Genomic DNA, 21,061 nt, shown 5'->3' on the forward strand with positions numbered 1-21,061 from the left:
GCCCATTTTCAGTCCCGCGGAGTCCGGAGTCCGTTACTTTGGAGCGCTGGTCCTCTTAGGGCTTGAGTCTCCCCACATGCAAAAGGGGAGAATAATCCCTTCCAGGCTGGTGTGAAATTGAAAGAGGGTGAAAGAGGGGCCTGACACACAGGTGCCTGATAAATGCTCATGGAAGGAAAAGCTTTATCTGTTTCTAGATAAAGCTATTTTCGTTCTATGAGGGACTGAGAAAATCTAGCTGGTAAGATTTTTTTTTCCCCACAATTTCTCACTATCCAGTATGATAGCTGGGTGATGCACCTGTTATGATATCTGTCTCCCTCCCTCTGGGGAGTACCCACACGATTTCCTGATGGGACCATAAACTTCCCTTCCCAGAGAGGCTTGATCTAGGCCTGGCCAATCAGAGCATGCCACAGCTCTGGCCCATGACTGGCCCCATGCAGGGCTACATGACCTAGGCAAGGCCAGTCATAAGGGGTGCTGGGAGAGTGCTCACTTCACCTGGGTTGGGATTTGGGGAGTGGTCACAGCCGTCTCACCGCTTTCCATGGGTTGGGAGGAAAGCAGGGCACACTGAATACCAACCACGCAGGGAATTTCAGCCCTCCCCAAAGGCAATGTCAGAGCACTTGGATACAGCCAAGCCTGAAGCTGCACCTTGGCTTCTTATCCACAAGAACCAAGCCATTCTCCTTTCTGCTCAGTGGGTGGGTTTTCTGTCACTTGCAACCAAAAATGAACACAAGTTGACTGCTGTGGACCTGGGTTAGGGATGCTCAGAATTTTATTTTGATGAAAAAAATCACACAGGGCACAACAAAAATCACAACAGAAAAACGGGGAGTGGGATATGGGCTGGGAAACATGGGGAATGGGTGCCCAGAGTCCCTGGGATGCTTCCTGGAATCCTGGGTTTCCTTCAGGGCTCCCCAGGTGTCTTGGATACCTCCTAGATCCCCTTCTGGGGGTCCCACGGAGCGCAGTTTGAGAACCAGCATTCTAGGCCAAGGGTGTTATTGTACAAGAAAGTCGGATGTACAGGGATGGTTCAGACAGTGGCCTCAACCTCGGCGGCTTCATCCTCCTCCTCCAGCAGGCTGTAGGAGGCGTGGCTTTGGCAGGGCCGCTGCAGTGGATGAGCCAGCAGCTTGGCCATACAGTTGTGCAGCTCAAGCGCCGGCCCAGCCAGCGCCACCTCGTACTTATAGCTGGTACCCTTGGTATCCAGGCTTCCCATGAAGGCAAACATGTCCTGTGGGGCCAAGGAAGGGCTGTTCAGGCAGAGGTTCCCCTGACAGGCCCTCCTTGTCCTGGAGGGCCTCCCAGGAAAGGATTCAGGGATAGGTTCTGAAGGGTAAAGAGGAGTCTGCCTGGCAGAAAACATTCCCACATTCAGCAAACATTTCCTGCCACCCACCCAGTGCTAGGGACCCCACGCTGACCTATCTTGAGGAGCAGGGAAGGTTTCTCAGAGTAGGGACTTCTGGTTGGGGTACTGAAGTATAAGTAGGAGCTGGGCTCAACCCACTGTGCTCACAGTGGGTAAAGTGAGGCTCAGAGAGAGAAGTGGTCGACTCGAGATGGCACAACTAGTTCCGGGCTGGGATCTAAAGGACCAGCAGAGCCTGGCAAGGCAGAGAGGCAAGCGTGCTCCAGGCAGAGGGCATAGAGAAAGCGAAGGCAGGAAGAGAGAAGCAGGGGATGCTGGGGATGATGTGGACAGGACCCTACATGCTCCTGGGCCACTGTCCCAACAGCCCCACTAGCTCACTGCAGACATGTGGGAAATGGCTGTTTAATGACCACGATCCAGCGGGGCCAGGAACGCTGAGAAGACTAACGGCAGAGCAGCGCATGGTGCACAGGGACGGGTGGCTTCCCTCCTCCTGATGCCAGGTGAGCACAGGTGCCTCTGAGCCTACTGCCAGGTATCCCTGTGCCAGAGACATGCTGTGTGACCCTGTCCCAGTCGCTTGCCCTCTCTGAGCTTGTTTTCCCTCAGCACAGATCATGAACTAGGGGGCTGGCATCAGATACCCTGAAGGCCCTTAGTGATTCAAAGCCCCCCTTTCCCTCAGGGCCAGGGCAGGTGGGTGCGGAGATATTCCATCTACATCTACATCCACCTGCTGCCTGCGCCCACAGAGGCCTCTCACCTTCCAGCTCATCTCCTCTTCCTTCTCGTCAGCGCCGTTGTGGATGTAAACAACATCAAAGAAGAAATATGGGCACTGGAACATTTTCTGCAGGGGAAGAAAGCCAGCCTTCGGGACTCAGGTCACCCTGTGCCCCCATGCCCCCAATTCCCCAACTACTGCCCCAGACTCTGGGAACCTGATTCGAGGCACCCCAGCTCCTGTGGTCAGGAAGTCCCTCCTAGTATCAAACCACCATCCTGCTGGCTGTAGGTATCCCTCCCTCTCCCAGGCCTCCCTCACCTTCATGGGCTCTGTCAGGGAGAACTGGGGCTGGCAGGGTGGACGGCTATACACCAGGATGGTTCGGACCACATACGGTGGTGGAATCGTCTGCACGTTCTCTGTGACTGGCAGCTCTGTCTTCTGCTGGCTGTTCAGCAGGGATGGAGGACAGGTCAGAGCACACCCTGGTAACCCACCCCTCTCGTCACCCTCGGAGAGACCAGCTCCTCACCGGGTATGTGAGGCCCCACCTGACCCCTCCCAAGTTCACTGTTGCCTCTGAGCCCGCTCACATGGTGTTCCCTCTGCGCCAGCACCTCACCAGCTTCGCCTTTCTGCCTGACCTCTCCTACTCCATCAGAGGTTTTGCTGACCTCAAAGCTGGAGCCTGCTCAGGTCACCCTCAGCATCCTGAGCATCCCCTGTCACTGCATTGAGCTGGATCTGCCCTACCAGGCCAGAAGACTCTGAGGCAGGGACCAGAACTTATATGCAAAGTCAGTGCCCTGTTTCCCACTCAGCCACAGCTGGTTCTCACACTGACTACAGGGCACTAGGCAGACAGACAGCTAATGTCCTTAATATGTAAAAAGCAAATCTGATCACTAATAAGAAAAAAGCCAACATCCCCCTTGAAAAATACGTAAAGGGGACAAATAGACAAATTACTGAAAGAATACTGAATAGCTTAAAAATGAATGAAAAGCACAGCAAAATAAGATGTGGCCTCTTCCCACCTATCAAACGGGGAGAACTTTCAACCCTGGTGCTGGGGGAGGTAAATAGGTAAATTAATTTACCTGTTAATATTAGTTCCCAGGTTACTTTCCTGGGAAAGTGTGTTGGCAAAGTCTAGCAAAATTAAAAACACACACCACCTTGTTCCAGCCTTTCATTAGGAATTTACCCCATAGATTCACTTGCAAAATTTGCTAAGATACTTGTACCAGGTTAATCACGGTGCAAAAGGCAAAACAAGCTCCATGGCCACCATCAAGGGGCTAGCAAAAACAGGGCTTAGGGACTTCCCTGGTGGTGCAGTGGTTAAGAATCCACCTGCCAATGCAGGGGACACAGGTTCGAACCCTGGTCCGGGAAGATCCCACATGCCACGGAGCAACTAAGCCCAAGCGCCACAACTACTGAGCCTGTGCTCTAGAGCCCGTGAGCCACAACTACTAAAGCCCGTGTGCCTAGAGCATGTGCTTCACAAAAGAAGTCATCACACTGAGAAGCCCATCCCAACCAAGATCCAACACAGCCAAAAAAAAAAAACCAAACCAAAACAAAATGAAACAAAACAGGGCTTAGAATACTTGGGCCCACAAGTATCTTTTTCATTTTTAAATAGTTTGGAAGGAAGAAAATCAAAAGGAGGATATTTTGCGACATGTAGAAATGTGAAATTCAAATTTGTGTCTGCAAATAAAGTTTTATTGGCACACAGCCACACCCACCTGCCCACCTATGTCTGTGGCTGCTTTTCAATTACAACAGGCAGAGCCTAGTTGCCAAGACAGGGCCTGTGGGGCCCACAAAGTCAAAAATATTTACTTCCTGGTCCTTTAAAGGTGAACAATAATTTCCCCACAGGGGACTTACATGAGGCTGAAGAGACCTTCCAGATCTGGTGGGAATGCTAAGGAGAGCAGAGCAGCACATGGGTGGGCATGGGTGGGTGGCTTCCCTCCTCCTGATGCCAGGAGAGTGCAGGTGCCTCTGAGCCTGTTGCCAGGAGACACGCTGTGTGACCCAGTCCCAGTCGCTTGCCCTCTCTGAGCTTGTTTTCCCTCAGCATAGATCATGAACCAGGGGGCTGGCATCAGATGCCCTGAAGGCCCTTAGTGGATTCAAAGTCTCCTTCCCCTCAGGGCTGGGGCCATTCTCCTCAAAAAGAAAGCCATGGGTTTACCTGTCCCCCTCCCCTCATCACTGTTTTCTTTGTAACTCACAGGGATCATATTACATTTAAGTTCTGGGCTGCAGCGAGCCTTTAATGTTCAAATTAATATAAAATGTGCTATGCCCAGGTTAAAGGGGCTGTAGCAGTGATTGTGCCTTTTCCGTCACATATGGCCATTTATTGAGCACCGACTGTGTACTTAGCCCTTCATTAAGTGTTCCCCAAGTGGATGCATTTTTGACATCCAGAGTCCAAATCAGCTGTTTTTGCTTCTACAGTCTGCCTTCATCTTCACAGCAACCCTGGGAGGTAGGTTTTGTGGCTCTCATTTTACAAATGAAGAAACTGAGGCTCAGAAGGGTGGCTGGCCCAAGCCTGATGTGGCAGAGCTCGGATATAGACCCGAGCCGGTCTGAGCCAGGCTGTTCCCTGGGCTCTCTGCGTGGAAAGGATACTGAAGGTGGAGCAGGAGGCGGTCTCCAGGTCGTACAGGCAGCTGCAGAGTTCTCGGGGGTCAGAGGTCAGGCCAGACAGCTGCAGGGAAGCATGGGACTCAGCAAGGTACTCCCTCACCCCCAGGGGACCCCAGGGCACCCAGCCCCGCCCCAGCCTCACCCAGGCAGTGTCATCGTTCACCACAACCAGCGCGAATTCGTGGCTCTTGTCAATCTTGTGTTTTGTCCGCACGAACATCTCGATCATTTTCTGGGAGACGTTGAGGGCATTGGTTTTGGAGCTGGGGAGGGCCAGAGAGTGACGGGGTGGTTAAGGCCAAGGTCATACAGCGGCGGGGGGTGGCAGAGCCCAGCTGCAAACCCAGCCTAGCTGACCCGCTCCAGCTCTTGCCCTCTCCAATGGTTCTCTCTGGCCAGCCTGGGTCTCACCTCTGATCCATGGGAGGCATCCCATCTTTGCTCAGCCACGGGCCACCCTCAGGCAGGGAGGGGAAGGCGGGCTCACCTTCAGGCCCCGTCCAGGCCCTGCTACCTGACCCCAGTGAGACTCGGCTGCTCAGGGATAAGGGCTTTGGAGTCAGCCAGGCCTTGGTCTGAATCTGGCTCTGCCATCTGCTGGGAGGCCTTGGGCGAGTCCCTTTGCTTCTCGGAGTTTCTGAGTCATGGCTTAAAACAGAGCCCTAGTGGACCGCAGCTGTTTCATAACCAGTTATCACTGCTACTCTCCAATACCGCCAGGCCCCAGACCAGGCCCGGGGGGGTGAATGTGAGAGAGACAGCCCTGCGTTTTTGGGGCTGGGCCCCTTCCAGCCATGGCTATAAACTCAAGCCCCCAAATATCCCTCTCACCCATTGAATGACTCCAGCTTTGGCAGCGACATTTCCTCCGACAGGTCCAGGCAGATGATCTGCAATGAAGTTGGAGGGTGGTGAGGGCTGTGACCGGCAGCACCTGGCAACTGAACAATGCAGGCACCCAGGCCACTCTGCTGGCCCTCTCCAAGCAGCCCCATTGGAAGAGGCCATATGATGACCCCCAGTTCCTAGCCAAGCCATCCACTTTAGAAGGAGGCAGCGAGGGAAAAGAGCAGCGGACTAGGAGTCCAGGTTGATGACTGAATAAATGAACCAGAGAATGTTTAACACAGAAACAAGAAAACAAGGGAACAGTGGGATGAATGGCGGCCCTCTAAAAGATATATCCACCTGGAACCTCAGAATGTGAATTTATTTAGAATTAGGGTCTTTGCTGATGCAATGAAGCTAAAGATCTTGAGATAAGATCATTCTGATCTAATGACAAGTGTCCTTAGAAAAGGAAGGGAACCTCCCTGGTGGTGCAGTGGTTAAGAATCTGCCTGCCAACACAGGGGACACAGGTTCGATCCCTGGTTGGGGAAGATCCCACATGCCACAGAGCAAGTAAGCCCATGGGCCACAACTACTGAGCTGGCGCCCTAGAGCCGGTACGCCACAACTACTGAGCCCATGTGCCACAACTACTGAAGCCCTCGCACGCCTAGAGCCTGTGCTCTGCAACAGGAGAAGCCACTGCACTGAGAAGCTCACGCACTGTAATGAACAGTACCTCCCACTCGCCACAACCAGAGAAAGCCCGCTCACAGCAACAAAGACCCAACAGCAGCCAGAAAGAGAAGACTGGGGACTTCCCTGGCAGTCCAGTGGTTAAGACTCCAGGCTTCCACTGCAAGGGGCGCGGGTTCGATCCCCGGTCAAGGAATCAAGATCCCACATGTCATGCGGCCAAAAAAAAGAAAAAGAAAAAAAACAAAAGAGAAGACTGGGAGACATATAGGGGAAGGCTATGTGAAGACAGAGACAGAGATTGCAGTGATGCAGCCACAAGCTAAGAAGCCACCAGAAGCTGGAAGAGGCAAGGAAGGCTCCTCCCCGAGAGCCTCCAGAGGGAACGTGACACCTTCATTTCAGACTTCTGGCATCCAGAACTGTGAGAAAATAAATTTCTGTTGTTTTAAGCCACTCAGTTTGCAATAACTTGTTGTGGCAGCCCTAGGAGACTAATACAAAGGGACCGTTTTCCAGAGTGAACCCTAAAAGACAATGTGTAACCCAAGGTTCCCTAACACCTCAAAGCCACAGGTCAAGCCCCTCACTTACCACTTTCTCTGGACAGTTGACCCTTGGCGTCCGCACCTGGACCTCTGGGGCTGGTGGAGGCACCTGCCATGGCTTGGGACCGGCTCCTGGAGGGTTGGGGGTCCCATTATCAGCACTGGCCGCCTCGCCCTCGCCCTCAATGCGGCTGCCCACACTGGCCTGGGCCCCCAGCGCCCGGTCCTCGGCCCCCTCAGGGTTGGAGCGAGTGCGGGGCCTGGGCTCCGCTGACTGTTCCTCTTCCTCCTCCTCCTCCTCCTCCTCTTCAGTGGGACTGCTGGGCTCTGCCACTTCCATGGCTCCTGAGTGGCTGGATGGAGCAGGGATGGGGGAAGCCAGGATCCTTCCCTTAGGGGTTTTAAAAGCATTTGGTTACTGGGCAGGAGAACAGCGCATGAGTCGATTACTGACAATAAGAGTCACTCCTCTCTGGGCCTCAGTTTCCTCATCTGTAGGATGGGTACCTTTTACACTTACCAGCCCAGCATCCACTCTGACTCAAGGTAACAGTCTCCCTTTCTTTTTTTTTTTTCTTCTGTAGGTCTAACCCCACCCCTCCCCCTTTTGGCTAGTGAGCACATCTGGCCACTGTGAATGGCCCAGAGATGGGGACATGACCCAATACATGCCAGTGAGGAGCAGCTTTGAGACTTCTCTTTTAGAGAAGAGGAACTCGTTAGAATTGCAGAGCTGGGAAGTTACAAGTCGAGAGCTTCTGGAAGCCTCTTTCGCCTTCAAGAGGGGAAAGAGAGCTTGCCTGAAGTAATGCTCACCCAGAAAACGACAGATAAGACTTCTGAGCACCTGAATCCAGCTATGCCTGAATTCCTTTTCTTACTTAAGCCAGACTGAGTTGCATTTTCCGTTACCTGAAACTGAAAACGTCTTGGTGAATAAAGGAATAACTTCTAAGTTTCTCTCCTCCGCAATGGGTGCTGGCTGCCTAGTGGGCGTCTGCAGACGGAAGGGGAGCAGATCTGGGTGTTACAATTCCTCTGAGGAAACACAGGACGCCAGTGGAACAGTTTGCCTATCTGGGCAATGGGTGCGGGCTGCCGAGGATGGCCTCTGAGCCTTGCAACCCCCACAACCTCTAAGGAAAACAAAGCTTAGCTGTAGCAAGAGGGATGGAGACTAGACTGCAGGAGAAACCAGAGCTGAAGGCGGAAGCCTCAGGGCAAGCGAGGGGCCGAATTTCTGGGGCTAGGGAAGTTGGGCCTCTAGGGACAGATCCCGCACGCTTTCACCACCCAACTCCTGCTCACCGTAGCCCGAACCTCCCTCCAACTCAGCGGCCGACTCGCTAGGAAGCAGCCATCTTTAGCAGCAGGAAGTGGTGTGGTGCGGCCGCCACGCCTCCTGGGAAATGTAGTTCAGCAGGCCGCAAGCCGAGCGGAGACATGAATGGGAAGAAGCTGGAGAGCCTTGGAAGCTGATAGGCTGATACTGCGCTAGGAGGTGGGGTTTGGATTGTGATAGACCGGCGTGGAGCTGAGGGGGGTGGGATCTGAAACGTGATTGGCTAAAGTGAAATAAGGAGGAGCTTTTATGTTTCTGGCAGATTCAGACTGCGCTGGTCAGCGCTTCCACAGTAATAGGTTGGAAGAAGGCAGGGTGGAGCTGGGCTTTAAATGGGATAGGCTCAGATGGAGAAGTCCTAGTTTTCAGTGTGATTAAAAGTAGTGGGACTGAGTTGGGTGGGATTTAGAAGAGGCGGGGCTGATTGGTGATTAACAGAGTTGACCGAACCTCCGAGAGGGGCTTTTGCGGCGGAGGTGGCGTGGTCCAGAGCCCAAGGCCCCTCCCAATTATTTAATTCTGCTCCTTATTTTACAAATATTTGCAAAAAATAAAAAAATACTAAGCCAGAATTATTTGAAACCACCCTTCCTCATGCACACTTCTCCCTTCAAATAACCATTTAAAAACTGAGCCTCAGTTTCTTTATTTGTTAAAATCTGTTAAGCCTGCCCACATCAGTCAGGCTCTGGTTCAAGGACAGCCCGCAGGGGCTGTGTAAAATGAGCCTTGAAGGATGGAGAATTTGTTGGAAAAACAAGAGGAGGAAGGTCATTCCACGTAGAAGGAACCGCCTGCGCAGAGGTCTGGAGGCTTTGAAGAGCAGTGGAGCCTCTCACGGGTTAATGTGGCCAGAGCAGAAGCTAAGAGTGAGAATTTCAATGCTCTGGGTACCCTCAAGTCAGAGAATTGCAACTTTTCTTGCTGCTACCTTTGGGGACGCAGAAGCAGGAAGATTCAGCCTCATAGGGTCTGTCAGTGGGACCAGGAAGATTCAGGCTATCCCAGGCTTGCACAGTTTATGCCAAGTGCAGAAGGAAGGAAGAGGTGTTTCAGGCAGAGGTTAAGGCACGGCCAAAGGCACCAGGGTGTGAGAAAATTGAGAAACTTCAGCTGTTCAGGGAGGAGGTTATCGTGGCTAGTGTATGTAATACACATTGGTGCCAGCTGCAGGCATAGTTTTTTTAAAGACCTTGAATGTCAGGCTGAAGAGCTTGAAATGTTTCCCAAGGGCAATGGGGAGCCATGGAGGGTGTATGAGGCAGGTAGGTGAAGTGAGATCTCTGTCTCTGGGGCCTGGGTGAGGAAAGGAGTGGAGGAATGGCTGGGTAGCCCAGGGAGGGAGCTGGACTGGTATCCAGGTTGGGGAGGAGAAGCTTGGGCTGTAACTGTGGATGGAGATGAGGAGGAGGCCTTTTAGAGGTGGAGGCAGGAATAACGAGCAGGACGTAGGGACCATCTGGGCTCTGAGGAATCCAGCATTTATGGAGGAGAAACAGTAGCTGGCAGAGGAAGCAGAGATGGGACAGTCAGAGAGCTGGTAGGGAACAAGGAGGGTGCCTTATGATTCAGTTCCCTATGGTGCCCGCCATATGCAAATTACTTGTTAAAATTTCCATGACACTGGTGTGTGAGTGTGTATATGTATATGTATGTGTGTGTGTGTGTGTATATATAATGGGATATTACTCAGCCATAAAAAAGAATGAAATAATGCCATTTGCAGCAACATAGATGGACCTAGAGATTATCATGCTAAGTGAAGTGAGTCAAAGACAAATATCATATATCACCTATATAGAGAACCTAAAAAAGTAATACAAATGAACTTATTCACAAAACAGAAATAGAGTCATGAACATAGAAAGCAAACTTATGGTTACTGGGAATGCCTTGTCAGTTAAGATTCTAGACTCTCACTGCTGAGGGCCCAAGTGAGGGTCTAGGTTGAATCCCTGGTGGCGGAACTGAGATCCCACAAGCTGCAGAGCATGGCCAAAAAAAGGGGGGGGGGAGGGGAGGCAAAAAGAAAAGAAAACAAACTTATGGTTACTGAAGGGGGGAGGGAGGGAAGGATAAATTAGGAGTTTGGGATTAATAGGTACACACTACTGTATGTAAAATAGATTAAAAAAAAACAAGGACCACGTATGGCACAGGGAACTATATTCAATATCCTGTAATAATCTATAATGGAAAAAACCTGAAAAAGAATAGAAAAGAATAAAATCACTTTGCTGTACACTAATACAACATTGTAAATCAACTATACTTCAGTGAAAAGGTTGTTTGTTTTGAAAAAAAAAAAAAACCTCCCATGACACTGTAGGAAGATAAAATAATTGAGACTCAGAGGCGACCATCGCTTGCCCAGGGGTACCAATCCCAGGACTGTCTGTGACTTGAAGTGGAATGAGAAACTCTGACCCTGACACTGAAGGGACAGGCAGAGAAAAGAAGTTCTGAGGGGAGTCAGATAAAGAGCATCAGGCCAAGGGAGCATTCTAGCTTCCAAGAAATAAAATCCAAGGGCCAGAGATGGAGGAGCCGTGGGCTTGGAAGCAGAGGCGAGGAGGGACTGACATCTCGGGAGCTGGACATGTGTCCTCCTGCTGGGGCTGGAGGAAGCTGCTGTCCTTGAGGAGGAAACTGCACAATAACAAGTCACATGGCCGGGGAGGGGGCTTCCTGTTTCCTGGCCCCTCCCAGGCTGGCCTTGGCCAGCCCAAGCTTGAGCAGGCAGTGGCCAGTGTGACCCCGAGTGTCCAGAGACGTGGTTTTCTGACTAAGTTGCCCCCAGAAGAACAGGAAAGTAGAGCGGGCTGAGGGGACCAAACCCCAGGATTGGAACCTCTGGTTCAGGAGAGCCCTGGGGAGGAGAGGGGACTGTTGAAGTCCTTGTCCCAAGCCCAGATAAGGGAGGGAGGAGAGCAAAGAGCTAGTGAAAAATAAAAGAAGCAGAAAAGAAGGAAGAGATAACGCAACCTTGAGAGGTAGTGAGCTGATCATCGAAGGAAGCATTCAAATGTGCCAAATCAACATTGATAACTCAAGATCCTTTCGGAGGAGTGAAATCAATGCCCATATCACAGAAGAGGAAATTGAAGCTGTCATTTGCTTCAAGCTGAGATCATGTTGTGGTTTTAGGGGGTGAGGAAGGAGGAGGATTCAGAGGATACCAATTTCTGGATAACAATGAGTGCCAGGGCCACAAGACCCCGAAGCCGGCGAGGGAGGCACGCTCTGCCCGTAAGTGTCCCCCGTTCCTGCCACACCCAGCTTTGCGAGACCCCAGGACCCAGACCTGCCTGGATCATTGTTCTGCCCTGGGGATCATTTGCAGGGTGAGCTGGACCCTGTGGCAGAGAGTTCAGAGGAGGCTGAGGCAGCCAGCGGGAGCTCTGAGCCGGGCCCCGTGCCATCTCAGGGTAGCTGCAGGCCGGAGCTGCTGGGACCTGAGGCGGAGGCCAAAGGGCAGGGTCTGGAGAGCAGGTAAGGCACTTGGTCTGTGTCCCCCACTACAAGCCTGGCACATCTTTCCCACCCATAGATCTGTTTATGTCCCATGCTATGGCTCCCATTGCCCTCAAACTGACTTTCTTTTTTTAAAATAAATTTATTTATTTATTGGCTGCATTGGGTTTTTGTTGCTGCACGTGGGTTTTCTCTAGTTGCGGCGAGCGGGGACTACTCTTTGCTGCGATGCATGGGCTTCTCATTGCGGTGGGCTTCTCTTTTTGTGGTGCATGGGCTCAGTTGCTTCACGGCGTGTGGGATCTTCCCGGCCCAGGGATCGAACCCGTGTCCCCTGCATTTGCAGACGGATTCCTAACGACTGCGCTACCAGGGAAGTCCCTCAGCCTGTCTTTCAAGGCCCCGCGTGATGCAGCCCCAGCCTTGTTACAAAGCCTCTGTGTGTTAGCTACCCCAGATGACCCCATTTCCAGAACTTTCCATGTCTCACCTCTTCACAGGACTGACAGAGAAGTTGATGGGGACTCTAGCAGGGGAACTGCCCCAGCCCCTGAGGGTTCCCATGAGCCTGCCCAGGAAGCCCACCAGGCCCCAGAGGCAGCCCCACGGGATGGGGAGAATGTCCCCTCTGGACCTGGAGCCTCTGACGTGTTTCAGACCCTCCAGCAAGCTCTGAGCTCTCTGGAAGCGGCTGCTGCTGCCTGGCGCTGCCGGCCCCCAAGCTGTCCTGGGCCGATGGAGGCAAAGGACAGAAGTGAGGGGGGACCAACACCCTGCTTGGAGCAGGATGGGGCTGGGAGCTGCCAGCGGGAGGCAGCCCGACTGGCTGAAAGGAATGCCTGGCTGCGATTGGCCCTGGGCAGCCGCGAGGATGAGCTGATTCGCACAGAGAACTCCCTGAAGGCCTTCCAGGCTGAGAAGGAGATGCTGCAGAGAGAGGTGAGAGGGGCAGGGCTGCCTCCCGGGGCTCCCTGGTTGGAGGGAGGTGGCAGGTCTGACACAGGACACATTCAATCATTTGTTCATTTGTGACGCTTTTATGGAGGCTTGGCTGCTTGAACCCCAAAGAGACAAAGGTCCCTTGCAACCTTAGTTAAGGTGATCAGAGAGGCCCAACGAGGAGGTGACATTTGAATAAAGACCACAAGGAGGCAAGGGAGGAACCATGCAAGGAGCTGCGGAAGAGCATTCAAGGCAAAGTGAACAGCATATGAAAAGGCCCTGAGGTTGGAGTGTGATTGGTGTGTTCAAGGAACAGTGAGGAGGCCACTGTGGGGCTGAGTGGGAGGAGAGGGGTACGGAGGTGATGGGGGCAGATCCTGCAGGGCCTTGTGGGACGTGGGGAGGATTTGAAATTTTGCTTTGAGTGAGTTGGGAGTCACATAGGATTCTGAGCAAAACAAGTTTGGAGACCTGATGCAGGCATTCACAGGCGCCCTCTGGCTGCTGTAGGAGGAATAGCTACTGGAAGGAGGGAGTGGAAACTTGGGGATCCTGGAGGAGGCACTGGTCCAGACATGTAAGGGTGGAAGTTGTGGAGGTGTGAAAAGTGGGCAGATTCTGGGTGATGCTAAGGGTGGAGCTGGCATATGGGGTGTGAAAACTGGAGAGAGGCTGAGGACGAGTCCGGGACTGGGAACCTAGGAGACTGGAAGTGAGACAGAGAGAGCCTGCGGAAGGGGCAGTTTCGGTGGGAGGAAGATCAGAGCTGTTTGGGCCTTGACCAGCTCAAGATGCCATGAGCCACCCACATGGAGCCATTAAAGGGACAGTTCTATGTCCGAGTCCGGAGCCCAGGGGACGTAGGAGGGACACAGGTGGTGAGACTTGGGGCTGAGGGAACCTAGCCCAAGGAGTGGGGCTCATTTCCCTGCAGAATGGAGCCCATTTCCCAGATGGGAAAGAGAAGTCTTTAAAAAAATTTTTTTACTCACCCCTTACTCCCCGCCTCTGGCAACCACCAACCTGTTCTCTGTATATTTGAGTTCAATATTTTTTAAAATTTTGATTGATTGACTGATTGATTATGCCACACAGCTTGCGGGATCTTAGTTCCCCAATCAGGGGTTGAACCCCGGGCGATCGCAGTGAAAGCACTGAGTCCTAACCACTGGACAGCCAGGGACTTCCCTTGCTTTATTTTAGACTCCCCATATAAGTGAGATCATGCAGTATTTATCTTTATCTGGCTGACTTATTTCACTTAGCATAGTGCCTTCAAGTTTCTTCCATAGCGTCACAAATGTCAAGGTTTCTTTTTTACGGATGAAAAATATGTCATTGTATAAATATATATACCACATCTTCTTATCCTTTCATCCATCAGTGGACACTTAGGTTGCTTCCATGTCTTGACTCTTGTAAATAATGCTCCAATGAACATGTCTTTTCTTTTAATTAATTAATTAATTTATTTATTGGCTGTGTTGGGTCTTCGTTGCTGCACATAGGTTTTCTCTAGGTGCAGCGAGCGGGGGCTACTCTTCATTGTGGCACACAGGCTTCTCATTGTGGTGGCTTCTCGGTGGCTTCTCTTGTCACAGAGCACAGGCTCTAGGTGCACGGGCTTCAGTAGTTGTGGCACACAGGCTCAACAGATGTGGCTCATGGGCTCTAGAGTGCAGGCTCAGTAGTCGTGGCGCATGGGCTTAGTCGCTCCGCAGCCTGTGGGATCTTCCTGGAGCAGGGATCGAAACCATGTCCCCTGCATTGGCAGGTGGATTCTTAACCACTGCGCCACCTAGGAAGTCAACATATCTTTTTGAGTTAGTGTTCTGGTTTCCTTTGGATAAATACCCAGAAATGGAATTGCTGGATTATATGGTCGTTTTATTTTTACTCTTTTGAGGAACTACTATGCTTTTTTTTCCATAGTGGCTGCACCCACTTATTTTCTCATCAACAGTGCACGAGGATTCCCTTTTCTCCACATCCTCACCAACACTTGTTATCTCTTGTCTTTTTGATGCTTGCCATGCTAACTGATGTAAGGTGGTACCTCATTGTGGTTTTGATTTGCATTTCCCTAAGGATTAGTGATGTTGAGCATCTTTTCATGTACCTGTCGGCCATCTGCATGTCTAAGGAAAGAGTAGTCTTGAGCGGCTGAGTGACTTGCCCAAGGTTGTACAGGGAGGGATTTGGCAGGATGAGTATCTGGCAGTCCTACCTTTCAGCTAGGGCTCTTGCCACTGCTCCAGGATCAGGTCTTGGAGAAGGATGGCAGGTGGTTGGAACCCTCAGGCCTGACATTCCCCATTCCCCCACAGGTCCAGGAGCTGCAGGATTCCCTGCTGAGACTAAAGCCCTTCCCATCTCCCTCCTGTGACCAAGCAGGTGGCTCAGGCAGTGGTTCCAGCAGCTCTGGGGCTGACGGGGAGACCTGGGGCACTCAGGTGAGTGTGGGAAGCTGAAAACCATGCACGGTCTTAAGATCCTTAGGATTCAGGGCAATGAGACTCAAATCCTGGTCATGTGATTCAATAACTTCTGGGGTTGGAAAAGGCCTGAACCCATGATGCTGGGCTCTTAATGACAATCTGGGTGAATCAAGTCACCTCTTTCTGGCAGGACCCCTTCTCCCTGGCTCACCCCCTGCTCCGGCGCCTCCAGAGTGATTCCAGCACCCAGGTGCTTGGGCCTCGCCCCACCCAGCCCCTTGCCCCTGAGATGCATATCATGGAAGCCCAGATGGAGCAGCTCCAGGGGTAAGAGTCACAAATGCTGAGCTCGTAAGGGCACTGGCGCCTCCCAGCTGGGATGTAAAGCCAGGAATCTGGAGCTGGAGTTGGGGTGGGGTAGGGAAAGGTGGAAATCAGTTGGGTCCTAACTGCCCTTCAAGGCCTCTCACTTTCTCTCTTCCCCATATCTGGAGGCAGGAACATTGAGAAGCTCAAATGCTTCAACCGTCTGCTGTCGGCTGTGCTTCAGGAGTACAAGGGCCGGTGTGAGGGCCTCAGCATGCAGCTGGGCCAGCGGGAGGCTGAGGCCACTGCACTGCGTCTAGCCTTGCAGTATAGGTCAGTGCACCCCGCCCATGATATCACTGACTGGGAAGGAAATGGGCGTCCTCAGAGGATAGTCCCAATTCCCCAGAGAGAGAGATAGAGCCCTGGCAGGAAAGTACTTTCCCTCAGCACAGAAATTAACTTAAGACAAATTTAGCCCAAGAACGCTGAAGGCATTTACAAACTCCCAGGGGTGGGGGTGGGAGGTGTAGTGAAGGGTCCAGGAGCAAGTGAGGATGTCACCTACACAGCAAGATGGGTGTCCAGGAGCGCTCAGAGCTGGTGTCCCACAGTGAACACTGTGAGGAGGCATACGGAGCCTTGCTCACTCTCCGGAAGGCAGACTCAGGAGCGGGAGAAGAAGCCTTCATAGATGACTTGGAGGCAGCTGAGAAAGCAGCTCAGAGGCTCCTGGTTCAGGAGAAGGCTGCCATGGATGGAGGGATACTGCAGGATCCGCATCCAAGGTACCCCTGGAGACTGGGTGGGCCAATGCGTGGGGCTCTGATTAGAGAATGGGGCTCCCAGAACTGGCCACATGTTGGGGGGGAGTTGGCATGGCTCCTGTGGTTGGCATGAGGCCTGCTGGAGTTGGCTGGTTGCTACTCAACAAAGTTGGCACGGTGGTGACAGCCATTGGGGTTGGTATAGGACCCACCAGGTTGGCATGAAGATGGATGATGGTGCCACTGATTAGAAATGGCATGATGGTGCTTAATGGGGTTGGCTTGATGTTGGTACCCACTGGAGTTGGCATGATGCTGCCTGACAGGGTTGGCAAGTTGAGTGATGGTGCCCATTGGGTTGGTGTGATGGCATCCACTGTGATAACATGAGGAAATGTGCCTATTCACATGATAGTGTTCATCCATCATTCATCATTGATGGCTGATGTTGTCCATTGGGGTTTACATTACGGTACCCACCATGTTGGTTTGACCATGCCCATCACATATGGCATAGGAAGGACCCATCATGGTCAGTGCAATGGAAGCTGATGAAGCCCACCAGGGTTGGCATGAAGTTAGCACAACCACGCCCAGCAGTGTTGACATAGGCCCCTCTTCTGTTTCCTCTAGCCCCGAGGGCAGCAGTGTGGATAGGCCCACACCGCAGGAGGTGGCTGTCCAGCTCCAGGGCTATGTCCAGCGTCTCCGGGAATGCCATGCTCTGGTGAAGATTCCCCCAGAGCCTGGCCCCCTCTTGGCACCCATGTCCACTGTGCCCCGTGCAGAAGCCATTGTGCAGGCCATTCTGGGGACCCAGCCTGGCCCAGCCCTGCCCCAGCTGGAGAAGATGCAGATCCAACAGGACCTGGTGGCCACGCGGGTACACATGGGCTGTGGCCACTGTGTCAGTCTTTCCCAGTGGGACCAAACCCTTTGCTGAGTCTGAGAGAGATGTGATTTGGGGACCAAGTAGCAAGGGAGAGTTTTGTTGGGCTGGGGACAAGCTTCCTGGAGGGAGGAGAATTGGAGCTGGGGTTTTGAGGGATGACTAGGAGTTTGTCCTCCCAAATTCGGTTTCTCAGAAGACTCCAAATCTGGCTTTCCAAAATGCCCCTCCTATGGAAAAGAGATAAGAGCAGGGGACATAATCTGGGATTTGTAATCTGGCATGAAAGCTGAACTTCTGAATTTGGAGAAACTCAGACGCTTTCACTGAGCTGCTACTTGACCTTGTCTAAGATACTTACTGTCTCTGAACTGCTATTTCTACAGCTGTAGTTTTTATGGGAGGATGATATTTCCTATCATGCAAGATCATGGTGAGGGTTGGGGTTCTTGCCTGACCAGCTCTCAGTGGGTGCCTCCTAGAGCCTCAGTTTTCCCAACAATTGACCCTAGAGGTGCAAATTACCTACCCTCTCCTTGGTCTCTCAGGAGATCCTGGCAGACCTGATGCTTCGGCTACAGCTGGTGCGGCGGGAGAAGCGGGCTCTGGAGCTGCGGGAGGCTGCCCTCCGAGCCCAGGGCCCAGCCCACGTGCTCCTGCTGGAGCAGCTGCGCTGGGAGCGGGCACAGCTCCAGACTGGTGGGGCCAACAGCAGTGGTGGAGACAGCAGTGGAGGCGGGAGCAGCGGCAATGAAGAGGAGTGGTCCCAGGTGAGTGGTCCTGCCTGAACCTGGTAGGGATAGCAGTATACTACTGGCTATGTGGTCCTGGTTAATCGTAGCCCTCCTTTCAGCCTCAGTTTCCATTTCTGCACAAAAAAAGTAATGGAATAGCTCAGCTGCAGCTTTCTTTCTTTGAGGATATTTAGCCCAATAAGCCCCAAGGGATTTAGTGTCTTCCACTCACATCTGTGCCTCCTCCTTCCCACCCCCAAGCTGATTCATACCTGTGCTCCCCCTTCCCCACTCAACGGCCCCAGTCCATGCTTCATCTTTTCCTCATTTTTGACTCCAGCTTCCTCCCCAAGGCTTTCCTTTTTGCTCCTTATTGTCTAATCATGCCTGTCCTCTGCTTAAAGCCTTAGCAGCTTCTGGAACCTTCCTTTGAATCATCTCTCCTACCTCCAAGCTTTTGTAAGTGCTGTGCCCCTGCCAGGCACACGAGTCAGTTACCTCTTTTTCTAATCAAGTCCTCAACCTCCTACAGGTCTGAGCTCAGACATCACCTTCTCCAGGAAGTCCCCGCGGACTGCCTGAAAATGAGATCTCCTGTTATTTCCCTTGTTAGGAAGTAACTGTACCCTTACTGGGGTATCTCTCCAGACTGGGGGCTCTGTGAGAGCAGGGGCTGTAGCCATCACAGTCTGGGCAACTTCAGTGTCCAGCTTGGGCTGAGCACACACTCAACCTAGGCCAATGTCACTACCCCCTCTTCTGCCTTCCACAGGGCCCTCCTACTGTCCCTGGTAGCAGCAGGGGTATTGATGGAGGCCAGGTGAGCAAAGTGCAGGACCCAGAAGAGATAGCCCAGGAACTGTCCGCATCACTCACCCGGTATGTGCCTGGGTCTTGTGCTGGGGGATATGTGGCCTGGGTAGTGGAAATATGTGAGAGCCCACGGGGGTGTTGCATACAGTGGAGGCCTGGGTATACACCTGTGTACAGTTGTGTTCACATGGAAACATCTTGGGCGGGTGAGTGGGAGGAGGGAAGGAAGACAGGATTGGCTATGGCCATGAGCCTCTCTCTCTCCACCCCTGTACCAGGGCTCTGGGCCTGCAGGAGCAGCTGCAGTCTTTGCGGGAAGAGCTGGAAGAGATGGCTCAGAAGGGGCGAGCCAGACGTGCTCAGAGTACTGAGCTGAATAGTGATTTATGCAAAGCTCACAGGTGGGTTCCCCTGTGTGACCTCAGAAGCATCCCTGGCTCTCCCTGGGCCTCAGCTTCCCCCCTGTAAGGTGGGTGGCAGGCTCAATCCATTCCACACCTCCTCTGGTGCCCCATGAGTGTCAACCCCAGCTGAGTGTTGCTGGGACTTCAGGAAGACCCAATCTCAAAGAGCTCCGGTCTGGGGCTGGGAGTCCGTAGCCACTGTCTTGGGTAGAATGGGGGGCTGTTTCCTGGCTCAGCTTCCTACTCCCTCCAGTGCTCTGGTCATGGCCTTCCGTGGTGCCCACCGGAAGCAGGAAGAGCAACGGCGGAAGCTGGAGCAGCAGGTGGCACTAATGGAGGCCCGACAGGCAGAGGAGCTGGCAGTGCTGGAAGCCACCGCAAGGGCTCTGGGGAGGCCCAGACCACCCTGCCCGCCTCCCCGGCCAGGGGAGACCTTTCTGTAGGCCCTGCTCTGGTCATGTCTGGACGTGCCAGATAGTTGTGGCAGGTCACATTATAAACTGTTCCGGAGTGATGTTATGTCACGTGGCATGACTTTGCACATTGAGGTGTGTTTGGTGTGATGGGGACTGATATACCTGGGTGTCTCGGGCTTGATAGTGGCTGGGCATTTGAGAAAGGCTTGGTATCTTTGGCCTGACACCGTGTGGCATGTGAAGAGACATGTCAGCAGGGTTATGCCGGAAGCAGCTTGGGCTATAGGGGCAGGATCCCCAGGACTGCCTGGGGGGGATTCAGGGTTCAGTGAGGTTATATAGCCAGAGCTGAAATTCTAACCCTTATCTGTCTCCAGAAGCCCAGGGAGGAGTCCACTTGGGCAGGGCACACCTTCCCCTGCCCACCCGCTTCCCAGGGAAATGCTGGCTTTGGCCTGGCAGATGTTCCCGAGAGGAAGATACCCATAACCCAGAAGGAAGACTGAGGCCTGAACAGTTCGGGATGTGGAATGTTAGCTGGAAGAGCATTGGTTCCTGAGTGGAATTGGGGGGAGGAGGAATCAGAGGTGGCTTTGGAATTTGCATTCAAAGAATGTGGAGCTAAGGTAAAGGGCAAAGCGAAGGGAAGAAAGCCTGCAGGCACTGGGGGTGGGGGGAGGGGAGGGAGGGTCGTACAGCAGTTGATGAGGAACTCAGAAAGGTGTTAATGGTGGGCAAAGAAGCCCACTGCCCTGGAGAGCCTGGATGGCCCTGGCCAGGCTGAGAAGTTGTGACTTTCACCTGCCCGAGATGGGAACTGTGGGAGGTGTTACTGTCAGATTAATGGCAGGCAACTGATTAGCATGTTATTTGCATAGGCCACACCCCTCGCCCTTCCACCAGGGTCTGGCAGGGTTGGGAAAGGGGAGCTGGGCTCGACCTAGCTGCCCCGGATTAGTGGCCAGCTGTCCCCTCCGGGGCGGTAGCTGAAACCTAAGAGGGGGATTAGAAAGATCTTCATTCCCAGCCTGGTGGTGGCGGGGTGCGGGGGGGGGGGGGGGGGGGGTTCCAGGCAGCACCTGTGCAGGTGTGTGCGCAGCGCTGCCGCCTCTTCCTGGGGAGGGCAAGGGTGGCCTGAGGTCGGCGTTAGTCAGCCCCCGGGACTCAACCTGGTCCACCAGATCCACAGACGCCTCGGGCAAGCGCTGGGGCTGGTGACCTTCGAACCCCGCACACTCTCTCTGGACCGAGGCGGGCTTTGCAGAATGCAGGAAAACTCAGGCGGGCAAGGTCGCCAGTGGCTCGACAGAGGAGCCGACTTTACCCCCCTCTGGTTCTTCTCCTTGCCTAAGAGTCTAGGAGTGACCTTAGCCCCGGGTACCACCAGGTTGCCCATGGAGGCGGGGGGCCCGAGAGGGGACAAGGTCACCTGTTGGAGGGTGGGGAAGGAGTTCGCGCTGGAGGTGGGGCAGGAGCTGAGGTCGTCACTGGGGGACGGGGGCAGGTTCCCAGGCCGCCGAGAGCCGGGTCTTGCGGTTCCCACGGGTGCCCCGGCGGCAGATGGGCCCAGGCCTCTTTGTCCCCGGTCCGCGGCCGCTGCAAGGTCAAAAGTCACCGCGGGGCCGCGGGCAGGGGTCAGGGGGGCGGGGCCGGACCTCGACT

At 53.3% G+C, this 21,061-nt stretch overlaps 2 protein-coding genes across 5 annotated transcripts; one reads left to right on the top strand and one right to left on the bottom strand.

Annotated features, from left to right (window-relative positions):
- Positions 1-754: 754 nt before the first annotated feature.
- On the bottom strand, positions 755-8,281 carry BABAM1 (BRISC and BRCA1 A complex member 1). 4 transcript variants are annotated; one of them, XM_057710306.1, is made up of 10 exons: positions 8,183-8,264; positions 7,787-7,871; positions 6,921-7,265; positions 5,631-5,689; positions 4,942-5,062; positions 4,782-4,860; positions 4,026-4,050; positions 2,442-2,571; positions 2,160-2,246; positions 755-1,255 (listed from the first exon to the last, which is right to left on the bottom strand). In XM_057710306.1, the coding sequence occupies exons 3-10, from the start codon at positions 7,212-7,214 to the stop codon at positions 1,052-1,054; spliced, it is 999 nt and encodes a 332-aa protein (XP_057566289.1). In that variant the 5' UTR covers positions 7,215-7,265; positions 7,787-7,871; positions 8,183-8,264; the 3' UTR covers positions 755-1,051. The 4 variants fall into 4 exon arrangements, with proteins under 4 accessions (XP_057566289.1, XP_057566290.1, XP_057566292.1 ...); XM_057710307.1 differs by having other exon boundaries at positions 7,691-7,792; positions 8,183-8,212; XM_057710309.1 differs by lacking the exon at positions 7,787-7,871 and having other exon boundaries at positions 8,183-8,281.
- Positions 8,282-10,951: 2,670 nt separating this feature from the next.
- USHBP1 (USH1 protein network component harmonin binding protein 1) lies at positions 10,952-19,502 on the top strand. The gene is made up of 12 exons (XM_057709334.1): positions 10,952-11,465; positions 11,560-11,708; positions 12,191-12,629; positions 14,960-15,085; positions 15,261-15,397; positions 15,569-15,709; positions 15,991-16,164; positions 16,777-17,026; positions 17,581-17,802; positions 18,539-18,645; positions 18,858-18,980; positions 19,237-19,502. The coding sequence occupies exons 1-12, from the start codon at positions 11,412-11,414 to the stop codon at positions 19,424-19,426; spliced, it is 2,112 nt and encodes a 703-aa protein (XP_057565317.1). The 5' UTR covers positions 10,952-11,411; the 3' UTR covers positions 19,427-19,502.
- The last annotated feature ends 1,559 nt before the right edge of the window (positions 19,503-21,061 follow it).

The sequence above is a fragment of the Hippopotamus amphibius genome, chromosome 15, assembly GCF_030028045.1.
Source record: "Hippopotamus amphibius kiboko isolate mHipAmp2 chromosome 15, mHipAmp2.hap2, whole genome shotgun sequence".
Lineage (NCBI taxonomy): Eukaryota > Metazoa > Chordata > Mammalia > Artiodactyla > Hippopotamidae > Hippopotamus > Hippopotamus amphibius.

Excerpts from the sequence above, each read along its gene's own strand:
- BABAM1 (XM_057710309.1), bottom strand. The coding sequence starts at position 7,214 with ATGGAAGTGGCAGAGCCCAGCAGTCCCACTGAAGAGGAGGAGGAGGAG. Across the intron at positions 5,063-5,630 it reads AAGCTGGAGTCATTCAATGG|CTCCAAAACCAATGCCCTCA; the intron begins GTGAGAGGGATA and ends GGCCCTCCCCAG. Across the intron at positions 2,572-4,025 it reads GAAGGTCTCTTCAGCCTCAT|CCAGCAGAAGACAGAGCTGC; the intron begins GTAAGTCCCCTG and ends CCTGCTGAACAG.
- USHBP1 (XM_057709334.1), top strand. The coding sequence starts at position 11,412 with ATGAGTGCCAGGGCCACAAGACCCCGAAGCCGGCGAGGGAGGCACGCT. Across the intron at positions 12,630-14,959 it reads AGGAGATGCTGCAGAGAGAG|GTCCAGGAGCTGCAGGATTC; the intron begins GTGAGAGGGGCA and ends ATTCCCCCACAG. Across the intron at positions 18,646-18,857 it reads CTGTCCGCATCACTCACCCG|GGCTCTGGGCCTGCAGGAGC; the intron begins GTATGTGCCTGG and ends CCCCTGTACCAG.